Raw genomic sequence first — 12,188 nt, forward strand, 5'->3', positions numbered from 1 at the left:
TTTGGAGCTTTCCTTTGAATTTTTACATCCATGATTGGATTCAAAACAGTGCAAACAGGTTTTCAATTCAAATATTTGATTAAAAAAAGGAGCCTTGATTTGGTCTTTGTGTGTAAATGTAGCTTTTGTAAAAATCTCCACAGCCAGTCAATGTGACTGGTCGAAGAAAGTATTGTCAGTTAAGTATCCAGGTAGGAAACTGCGTGAGTGTTCAGTTTGCCTTAGTCAGACACTGGGCATCATCTGCCCTACAGAAGGCCCTTAGAGCTTTTGTATTAAGCATCACAGTAGAGCTAAAAGTTAAGATTTTGCCTTTGCAGAAGTCCCGCTGCTGTTGCACTACTGCTCCAACCTAGTAGGAATTCTTAAGAAACTGTTGTATAGAGGATTGTTATTCTGTAATGGGTGTAACTGAAAAGGTGCAAAGGTCATTATTTTAGTGTTGTTTATAGTATTCTTAACAGTAAGTGACGGCATTGAAACAATATGCCGTGCCTCTCTTATCCAGCGTGCCCAGCAGGTGCATGTGGTGTCTATGAAGTAAATGTTGTCTGATGTGTCGATGTGTGTGTGTGTGTGTGTGTGTGTGTGTGAGAGAGTGAGAGAGAGAGTGTTTGCGATTGCATGTGCAGTACATATGTAAACTTCTGGTATATGTTTTGTACATGCATCTGCAAGTATTAGTGTGTGTGTGTGTGTGTGTGTGTGTGTGTGTGTGTGTGTTTGTCCGTCAAATACTGTAAATGACCTCCTGTATTATATTTCCAGTGGCTGTTTCTTTGTCTTGTCTTACGTAGAGGCCAGTATTGCCTCACATCTTAATTCCCTTTATTGCTGATGCCATTTGTACCTTCTTCTTAAAGAAAGATATCACTGTAAATAGAAAACTCCAAGACCAAAATACACATGTCACACATGTGCCTTGATGCATTCAGTAGGATGTGTATTGGTAACTCTTAACTAACTGGACTTAACTCTGTATATCTATAACATGACATTGAAATCTTTGTTTCATGCTATTCTTCATTATTTACCTTTTATGTGTTATTTTTTCCTTCACATTTCCTACCATGTGTATGTATAGAAAGATTGTCTATTTTGTACTGTTATTTTTGTCTTTTCCTCTTGATTAAAAAGAAGGATTTCCAGTAGAAGCCCATTTTTGTCCAAACATCATCATATAGTATAATGAATATAGCATTAACCATCTTCAATACCTTGATTAAAAGTAGCTCCTGATTGGCTGACTTAGGAGAAATAAAACTTAAAAAAGAATAGTGCCTGAAAAAAAAGCAAACAAATATGGATGCTTTACCTTAGCCATCCTTAATGGCAATTGAATCGATATGCTATGCTCTATTGTTAATGCACAGTGTTTTTTTTTTTTGTTAAACCGTAACACCAACAACGCTGTAGGCAAAAAAAAACAAAACATCTTGTTCAAGTGCCCATATTATGAAAAAAACACTTTTTCTGGGATTTGGGGTGTTATTTTGTGTCTCTGGTGCTTCCACACACATACAAACTTTGAAAAAAATCCATCCATGCTGTTTTGAGTGAGATACGGTTTCTGAATGTGTCCTGCCTTCAGTCTCTGGGTGAGCTGTTCAAAATCGGCACGGCTTTTTATGTCACTAGCCGAAACGAGGTGGCTAACCGTAGTATGCTAGCGCTAGCATGCTAGCTCGTTCTGAATGGCAAAACACTGCTACAACACACACTAGTTCACCATAATCTACAAAAGAACTACTTACATGTCCACAGTTACCTAGCTACTGCGCATGTGCAACTGCCAACAAAGATGTTACAGCAGTGAGAGGTCTCACTCTGTAGCTAAAACAGAGACCTGAACACAGGGTGAAAAAAGGAGCTGCAGCAATGGGCAGTACAACAAAAATATGGTGGTTTTTGAAAATTAAACCATGTAAACCTATTCTGGTACAACCTCAAAATACAATTATGAAACTGAAAATGAGCATAATAAGGCCACTTTAAATGTTTGTGTGAATGTTAGGCACTCAGTCATTGCTATAATGTATATATATATATATATATATTTTTTTTTTTTTTTTCACATTGAATTACTTTATGACTACCTATTTGGCTCCATTTCTGTTTGAGTCAGTCAATCTAACTTGAGATGACGTAAATGTTTGGATGTCATAAACATATATCCCATCCATTTCACATGACCTTAATGGGGCATTGATCCCAGTTGTGAAATGTCCCAAGTGATCGGCGTCATCGACTCGTCATCCTTCCTGAGCAGTCAGCTGCTTAAAAACCTCGATCCACAGAACTAGCCAAACTTCTCAGGTCTGTGAACTGAACCCTTATCATATTTTATCAATGAACAGATGTCAGATAAGTGCTCTACTGGCAAAGAGGCTGAAAGAAAACGTGATTGAACTGGAACAATTTTGTATTTAGCATATCAGAATCAGAATCAGAATCAGAAAGGGCTTTATTGCCAAGTACGTTGCACATACGAGGAATTTGTCATGGTGTTGTTGGAGCATGTCACACATACAAATATAAGAAGGATATATATATAAGTATATAAGTATATATATATATATATATAAGTATATAATATATAGTATAATATAAGTATAAACATATACACACAGTACGTATTAATAACGATAAAATAAATTTAAATAAATAGTAAAATAAATAACAGTAGTGAAAAGGGACGCTACAGCAGAGTAGGTACAGTGGCATGAGGAGCCAGGGGTGGGGTGTGGAGAGAGTCAGGATGGATTCCGAGCCTTGTTTAGAAGGCTAGTGGCGGAGGGGAAAAAACTGTTTATGTGGCGTGAGGTTTTGGTCCTGATGGACCTCATCCTCCTGCCAGAGGGGAGTGACTCAAAGAGCTTGTGTCCGGGGTGGGAGAGGTCAGCCACAATCTTTCCAGCACGCTTCAGAGTCCTGGTGGCGTATAGGTCCTGGAGCGGCGGCAGATTGCAGCCAATCACCTTCTCAGCTGATATCATATAATCTATACCATAGCAGTTCAGGACAGAACATTATTAATCAGCATTCCCTATAAAACAGCAGCGGTACTAAACCTGATTCAAAACGTGACATGGTTACCAGTGACTTTTAGAGTTTAAGATTTTTTTGTTGTTTTTTAAAGGCCCTGGACACGACACAGGTGTTTTCAGTTATTCTGGCTGTTTAGACTGATTGATTGACATCTTCCTGAGCCTTCTGTTCGCTTTGTTGTACCTTTGAGGGCAGGGCAAAGGACAGCCGAAACATTGTTATTGGTAGATGAAATTTCTGACGTAATAAGTTCCCATCAAAGCTCTGGCCCACCTTTAACCTGAGCAGAGGTCTAATCAGCCAGAACAACTGAAATCACCTGTGTGGATGTTCAGAGGCTTTAAAGTGCTCATATTATGCTTTTTGGCTTTTTCCCTTTCCTTTTTGTGTTATACATCTTTTTGTGCATGTTATAGGTTTACAAAGTGAAAAAGCCCAAAGTCTACCCCAAAGGGACTTACCATCTCCAACAGAAAACACTGTTCACAAACTGCTCCAAACAGCTCTATTGTAGTCCAGCCTTTACTTCTGTGATGAATGTGTGTCACTTTGTAACACACGTTATAATGCTCAACTAGCTGCTAGCGTGGCACGCCCTCATACTCTGCTTCTGACTGGGTAGTAGTCTTTACCTAGGTACTGCGCATGTGGGACTCCCAACAAAGATGGAACAGAAGTGAGATGCCTCACTCTGTAGCTAACACAGAGAGCTCAACACACAGGGTGAAAACAGGAGCTGCAGCAATGTGCAGTACAACAAAAATATGGTGTTTTTTGAATATTAAACCACGTAAACCTTTTCTGATATAACCTCTAAATACAATTATGAACCTGAAAATGAGAATAATATGAGCACTTAATAATTAATTAATAAATCCTGGTCCACCCACACAGGTGTTTCCACTTGTGCTTGATTGAACCTCTCCTCAGGACTGTACACACGTGTGGTAACTTTGTTGCGCCTGTTATTTCAGAACAATTTACGCCTTTTATCTTTTTAGTTTCTACATCTTGGTGTCACGTAATTTCCGTCACAACTCCACCCAAATTCAACCCGAGCAGCGGTCTAATCAGAACAAGTGAAAACACCCCTGTGTGTGAGCAAAGCCTTCAACTAGCTGCACCAGTGTTTTTGATCGGTTACTGAAAATACTGCACATTATACGGCAAACAGAGCACCAGTTAAAAAACAATGTAAAGTTACAGCTAAGTATATATATACATACACTACCGGTCAAAAGTTTGGGATGTTTTTTTAATCAGGGCAGCAGTTTTCAGATTACATTATGTGCTTACATAACTGCAAAAGGGTTCTCGACTGTTGTAGAAAGAAGTGGCTGATCTTTAATGCAATATCTACATTGCCCATTATCAGCAACCATTCATCCAATGTTCCAAAGGCACATTCTGTTTACTAATCTGATATCATTTTAAAAGGCTAACTGAGAAAACATTGGAGAACCCTTTTGCAATTATGTAAGCACATAATGTAATCTGAAAACTGCTGCCCTGGTTAAAAAAAACAATGCAACTGATCTCAGCTGGTATTCTGTCTATAATGGAGTGGAAATTTCTAAGTGACCCCAAACTTTTGTGTATATATATATATACAATTTTGTGGCACTTTAGGCCTTTATTGATAGGACATATTAGGCATGAAAGGGGAGATAGACGGGGAATGACATGCAGCAAAGGACTGAAGGTTGGAATTGAACCTGCGGCCGCTGTGGCGAGGACTGCACATCTGTAGATATTTAAGCCATATTTATGTTAACAGGAAAAAAAAGCATCTTTGAGACTCTATCTTAGACTAGTACTAATTTGTCTCTAACAATCTCACATTACTGATTAAAGAAAATATCAACAGACAAGCACCTTGAAGTGATTGTTGTCCCCGTGTATCTGGTCTAATATAATAAGTTATAATAATAGTTGTGTGACTATCAGTTGACTAATCACAAAGTGCATATCATTTGACATGATGAAATATGGCCAGCAGTTTATACCAACAAACTGATCAATGTAGTTGTGCCACACTGTAACTATGTTTCCGGTGAAAGCTTTAATGATCGAACTCTTGCTGCAGTATCAGCATACACAAAAGTAAACCTGCAGGTCACTGTAGAGGAAATGAAAAAAGATCACGCTACACACTTAGAATTTGGTCCCAAACAGGCTATAAATATTCCCAGAGCCCTTAATTGCACATTAACGTGTTCTTTTTGGAGGAATTAACTGTTCCTGACTGACCAGGCAAAGGCACACAGACCTCATTAAAAAAAAAAAAGACTGGGGGAAGGAGGAAGGGAGGCAGTTTAACAAGAGAGACGGGAGACAGAGAGGGTGTGGTGCCAGCATAAATCTTTGCACCGTTCATCATCCACTTTTACCAAAACAACAAGAATCTCATGAATAGTTTGAAGTTTTATTTTTCAGACAAATAATGATTAATGTGCTGTATGCATCACTACATCTAATTCTCCAGGGATTTTTCTGCTTGTGATATGTATAATCAGTCATACTGTATCAGTGTCACTCCTTATTTGTAGAGTACACTATACTGTATATACTTCAAGTAAATGCTCCTCAAAAACAAAGCCTTGCACTGCCTAAGTTTCCTTAGAATAATACCTAATAATAGAAAAACAAAACAACTAATCACAAAATACTGTATTTTTCTTAATTTTTCTGTATTTTCAATAAATCAAAGCTCTTTGTTGGTTTACTTGGTGCAGAAATGTCCTCTTTCCCCATGTCAGTCTGCATCCTGATCAATATGTCTTTTAATATTCTTAAACATAAATTTTCTCCAAAAGTGAGGTAACTAAAAAAGTTCCATTCGCATCAAAAGTCCACATGATTAGTGTAGCAGTAATGGTGCCATGGAGTAGAGATGTACAGGGAAGATCACAGTCACTTTATTCAGCAGCTGGAAAGACAAAAAGGCAGACACGTTACTGCGGTAACAGTCGATCAATTCGTCTAACATATTCATCATTAGATGTTGGACATATGAATATAAGTATTCCAAATAATTGTTCCCAAATAACAAGGGCATCGTGGGGCACTGACTGACCACCAACTAGATCTAATTTCATATTTCCAAGGTGCCACGAGAAGAAGATAACGCTTACACTTTAACATAAAAAAAAAACATCTTTCAAATAAATTTCACCATTGGACAAATCACAGAAAGGAATGCCACCTTTTTCATAACAAGCTAGAATCAATATACCAATTCAGAATACAACATGATTTAATAATAATAATATGCAATAATGAAAGGTGATGCATGGGCATAAAACTGAGGTTCAGTATTGACATTTATGGCAGGTTAGTAAACACTTTGGGTCATTGCTGTTGCCAAATTTTCCATTTTTCACTTTAAAAATAAAAAAAGAAGTTCTGATATTGTCTCAGTAATCAGACGAATGCTGTATGAAATGAATCTGCACTCAAAAAATCATCTCCTTGTTCTTAAGGCCAGCCACTCTCATTTCATATACAAAAAGCACAGGGGAAGCTTTTCTCTTTTGGCCCAAAACAGAATTCTTTTTAAATGTCAACTGTCTTCTAACATGTCAGTGTAGGTTAGTCCTCTGAGACCACACTGTGCTGACTGTGGGGCTCAGTAAGAAGTCTACATAGGGGCTGGAAACATTAGCTACCTCCCTGGGACATTCTAATGATAGGTTGCTGGGCTTCATGCATATTGGCAATTAAGGAAGAAGTTTGTCATGAATAAGCATCGAATACAAACAACATGTCAACCCCCATCTCTTTGGAGTCTGGTTGTTTATAGAAAAAGCTAAAGCAGGTGATGTATATTTGCATGGTATTAGTTCTATTTCATGCAAGACAAAAATCAATCGTAATAATACAAAACTGACTTTTTGTTGCTTTACTGCATGTGTATAATTTGGCAATTATGGATGTTGACTTTTAAAGAAAATGGTTATTTTTCAAACCCAAGATGTGGGGGAGGTGTGTGTGGTTTTGTGCATGTGTGCGTGCGGATAGCTGAACTATGCATGTGTGCACAGTGGTGTGTGTGTGTGTGTGTGTGTGTGTGTGTGTGTGTGTGTGTGTGTGTGTGTGTGTATAAATCTGCTCTCACCTCCTCCATCACTTCCAGTGGTTTATGGGAGCCCAGCAGGGAGCCACATCAGCCTCCCCTTTGATGGTGACACACATGATTCATGGCGTTTCGAGACCGTTTGTTTTCATTACGCCTCCTCGTCAGCTTGCTGTAGCTGCATCACGGTTTCGTGCAACGCAGGCAAATTTGGGCCAGAATGAGAGGAAAGAATTTCAAGAGGAGAGGTTTTTTTTTTGGCACTAGAAGAAACAAAGGGGCTTGGTTTGGGTATAAAGAGGAGAAACTGAAGTCAGGACGACGGCTACGTTTTCCACTGTCGCTTGGGTTCAGAGGTGGTCAGAGATTCATGATATGTCAGAGTCTTGGAAAAGTAGGAGTTGAAAGGGTACGGAAAAGTCAAAGGCCCAATCTCTCTTGAAACAATCATATTTAGTTTTTCCAGTTCTGACTTTCCTCGAATCCCTCTTCCGCAATCTCTAGTTGTTGCACTTTGTATATTACACAAAACTTTATACACTGACTAGCCTGAGGCAGAAACAAAGTTCAAATGTGTCTCAAGTATGCATGCCTATGATGACGATAGTAAAGATTATGATGATAAAGATGGAAGTTAAAACCCAGGGTGATGATAAGGATGAAACCAGAGGTCAAGCTTCAGAACCCGAGAAAGCTGAGGGCTCAGACGTCTCTAGCAGAATAAGCCGTGCTGTCATGTGGAGGCAACATTTAGGACAGGTCGTCCTTAACCATCAGGTTGCTGAATGATTGAAATGATGTCTGGATGTCTTTATCTGTCACCTGTCCTCCATTGTGATCTTACTAGTACAAACATCATAAAGAAATTCCTTTAAAAAGCCACGAATCGTACACTGAGCACAATGTCCCTTTTGTGATACTTTTCTTGGAATGCCAGCATTGGCACACTTGAGCAGTAATAGCTGCTTTTGGCAAGCAAAACAATAGAATTAGAAGAATGCATCTGATATGTCGCTTGACATCAATGAAAACCCGACAAAGGGATAATGGCTTAAAAATCAGCTTGGTCCAAATGCTCGTGCTAAAGTGTCAGTCTTTTTTATTATCATTGAGGCAAACAGATGATCTGAGGTGTTAAAAATAGTCCGCTGGTAGACACAATTCAGACCTCAGCCCTCTGTGTCAAATAAGAATATTTCCCTGTCATTAGGGCAACAGTCAAAAGACAAGCCTAGCTTTCAGGCAGGGCTAGTGACCAGCAGACATGGTCGACCAGGCCCCCTCCATCCTCCAGACAGAGAAGGCGTAGCTCAGTCTCTCATGGGCCAGGTAGTTACATCCAGCCAGCTTAGTGTCCATCTCGTCATTCTGCAGAACCTGGTACAGAAAGTCAATGTAGCGCGATGCCAATTTAAGGGTCTGGATCTTGCTCAGTTTGTCAGAGGGGAGCGTTGGGATTATCTTACGCAACGAGGCGAAGGCGTCGTTCAGAGATTGTGTCCGCTGGCGCTCACGGATGTTGGCGATCACACGCTGGCCGTGTGGATCCTCAAGGGCCAAGAGATCTCCAGGACTAGCGCCGGGGCAAGGAGAAAGGGATGGGCCTGAGGAAGGCGGCCGATGATGAGGACTCTTCTTGAGTCTTTTGGCTTCAGTCAGCGTGTAAATCTGGATGTCCTCCGCTGGCTTCACCTTGCCATCATGTGCTGCTGTAGTGGGAGTAACTGTTGTAACGTGATCCTCCGTTTGTGAGCCCGTCTGCCGTTTGCGCCTGGTGACCCCCGGTGTTGCTACAACAACAGGACAGGCATTAGAAGGTGGCCTTCCCGTGTTCTCCTCGCTGGAAACCCCCTCGTCCTCAGGGTGGTCATCATTAGACTGCTCCTCCTCTCTCATGCTTGGCCACGTTTTTCTTCTGTCTTCTCTCTCCTTTTTGTGACTCTATCCTTCACTCCTCCGAATATCTCTAGTGCCTCTCTCTTTCCTTTAATATATCTCTCTCCACTCTCCTGCTTTCACACAGTTTTCCTCTGTTCTGTCCGTCTTCAGGAGCTCCCTCTGTTACGTTGTGTGTTTCTCTGGTCTTCTGCTGTGTTGTTCTTCTCCAACAGTTATCAGCTTCACACTTTGTCACATACGAACATGCCAAGCCAAAATGAGTGAGTAATCAGCCCTCAGCTTTGGATTGCCACAGTGCTTCTTCATCCACATGTGGAAACCTGCCAATGATCTCTTCCCAGTCTCTGTGAGTGTACACATCGGCAAACCGGACTGGTCTCATGTCCCGCTCCTGTAGCTGCATGTGAGACAACAGCAACCTGAATCTGACTTTTTAAAGGGAGGGAACCATGAAACCTTCAGCTGCCCACCCATCTGAGTCACTGATTGGTCCGGAGGACTTTTTTTGGACAGCTGAGCTTAAGACAACAGGAAGAATGCATCTTAAGCGATTGGTTCGATCAAAAGGACGAGGCGGAGACAAAGGTGCATCGTGCAGCCAATCAAATCGAACCGTTGTGACGTTTGCTTCTTGTCATAGAAGTTGCCCAAGTTTATAGGTTCCAGATTTCCTCCAAAGCAAGTCGCTACCATCCCCCCTCTCGCTGCCTGGCTCTCTGCCCCCCCTGCCTCCACTCTCCACAACTCAGCACCATCATCGGTTGCTTTCAATATAGTTCAGAGAAAAGAAGAAAAAAACTGTAAAGGAAGCTCTACAAATGTTTCTGGTTTGAAAGTCAAACGCTACTTCTGTCTGCTTTATCAACAGTGAAATGTGATGATACTTTACCACAAAACATTCCAGGCAGATGGAGTAGAAAGAGGCACTAGAGATATTCGAAAGAGGATTCAAGATTACTGTATACAATACTTTTAAAAAGGTAAATACAGTTTAAATACAGAAATACAATAGTACATCATTTTACCATAACATAACTATGGCCTCCAATCGGACATCATATTATAACCAAAACAAAACTCTTTTTTTGGTGTTCTTTGACTGTACAACATAAACATCTATTTAATAAATGATAGGAAAATTAGCTAAACATATTACACCTCTTATTAACAGAGGGTTCTTTTTGTTTGTTAAAACAACAGAGACAGTGTGTTTAATTTCACTGCCAGTAACTTGGCTGTTGTTTCTCAGCATAAACCCGGACCTGGCATTCAGTCAGCACTGCAGCACTGAGGTCTAATCACAGCATTAAGGAAATAAGGAGTTCTGTGGATCAGAGGGAGGCCTGTGGGACAGTTTGTTTCAAGCTTGTTCTACCTACATTTAGTCCAAGCCTCAGTCTAGGTCCAACGTACATGGACATTACTTTCTCAAACTTCTGGGTGAGTCCCAGCATGGCCCACACAGCCACAACCCAACAAAAAAGAGTCTATTGTTTGCATTTTGCATTTGAGAGACATAATTCTTAACAATGATGAAAAAACTGGAGTGGAAATGGTTTCATACAGGCACAGAACTGAAAAGTCTCTCCTCTAAGTCAACTCAAAGATGGCTCAAGTCCACAACAAGAAGAGAAACCTCCATTGTCTGACCACAGATGATACCATTTCTCTTGCTCACACACCACTGCTCACCATGACTGGTTTTTGGTGCTACAACAGTATTTGCACTAGTATGTGTAAGATGTACAGCATCATGTCCCCCATGAGCCCCATTTGAAGCTCCTGTAGTCTGAATCAACGGAAGTACATTTCCAGGATAAAGCCTGACATCCGGCGAGCTTTGCCCCTCACCTTCCTCTCTCTGTGTGTTGCTGTTCTCCAAATCCTTTCGATAGGGGAAACAATAACGAAGAAACGATAAAAATCTTCTAAACTAAAAACTGCACAACCAGACATGTTCCAGCATGAATGTGATACAAATTGGGGAATAAATAACAACATTAGCAGCCAAGATTACAGGTTTCTCTGGTGTTAGCATGCAGCTAACGTTACGGTTACATGTAGCAGTGGATTGACTGTAACGGAGGATATAGCAGCACTTTTTATGCTGAAAAATCACAGGTCTAAATCAAAAACTACACAATTAAGCATGTTCCAGCAGGAACGCGATTTGAAATTGGGGAGACATTAACAGCATCTGTTAGCATGTAGCTACATGTAGCAGTGTATGTGATTTAAACACTGCAGTAACGTGCCTGGAGCAGATGACCATATAAAGACATCTGGCACGGATTGGCGTCAGTTCGAGCTGGGAGTAGAAAAAAACAACAGGAAGTGGAGTGTTCAGAACGGTCTGAAATCTGAACTTTTTGCTCACAGGGATTACTTTTACATATATTTACGACATTATTTGGAACTTTGGCCACGTTTAACATCCGACATTTTAACATTATATATATTTAAAGCTTTAGTGCGTAATTCTTTTATATTAACAAACGTCTGTTACATTCAAGCCATTGCCAAATGAGTTGCTACAAAGCTAATTAAGACTATCAGCTCCACACAACTCTGTATTTCTCAGTATGGCTATGTTCAGAAACCCAGAACATCGCCTCGGATTAGGGCGACACCAAGACCTGGGTCTTGGGTGCAGCTGTGGCTATGGACCTGCTACACCCTGCTACGCTCTGCGATTCCCTGCAATGCCCGGCTACGTCCTGCCGCATCCACCGCGTCCACCCATGCTCTGCTGTGCCACGCTACATCCTGTACCGTCATAACCCCAACCGTCAGACACCACCTACCAAGAGTCTGGGTCTGTCCGAGGTTTCTTCCTAAAAGGGAGTTTTTCCTCGCCACTGTCGCAATAGCCACTGCTAATGCTTGCTCTTGGGGGAACTATTGGAATTGCTGGGGCTTTATAGAGTGTGGTCTAGACCTACTCTATCTGTAAAGTGTCTCGAGATAACTCTTGTTATGATTTGATACTATAAATAAAATTGAATTGAATTGAATTGAATTGAATTGGTGTCGTCCGGCGATCACGGAAAGCTTGTCATGTGGATGCACCGACAGTTTTGTTGTCATTACTTAGAATTCTTCATGGAGGAGAGAATATACGCACTATAGCTTTAAAAAAATAAGGAAAAGCATAATAGGTCTTCTT

General features: G+C 40.7%; 1 protein-coding gene across 1 annotated transcript; it reads right to left on the reverse strand.

Annotated features, from left to right (window-relative positions):
- Nucleotides 1-5,459: 5,459 nt before the first annotated feature.
- Nucleotides 5,460-9,453, reverse strand: LOC116040754 (twist-related protein 2-like). The gene is made up of 2 exons (XM_031286372.2): nt 7,166-9,453; nt 5,460-5,977 (listed from the first exon to the last, which is right to left on the reverse strand). The coding sequence occupies exon 1, from the start codon at nt 9,017-9,019 to the stop codon at nt 8,372-8,374; it is 648 nt and encodes a 215-aa protein (XP_031142232.1). The 5' UTR covers nt 9,020-9,453; the 3' UTR covers nt 5,460-5,977; nt 7,166-8,371.
- Between the last annotated feature and the right edge of the window lie 2,735 nt (nt 9,454-12,188).

Source organism: Sander lucioperca, chromosome 12, assembly GCF_008315115.2.
Source record: "Sander lucioperca isolate FBNREF2018 chromosome 12, SLUC_FBN_1.2, whole genome shotgun sequence".
Lineage (NCBI taxonomy): Eukaryota > Metazoa > Chordata > Actinopteri > Perciformes > Percidae > Sander > Sander lucioperca.

Coding starts and splice junctions, on each gene's coding strand:
- LOC116040754 (XM_031286372.2), bottom strand. CDS start 9,019: ATGAGAGAGGAGGAGCAGTCTAATGATGACCACCCTGAGGACGAGGGG.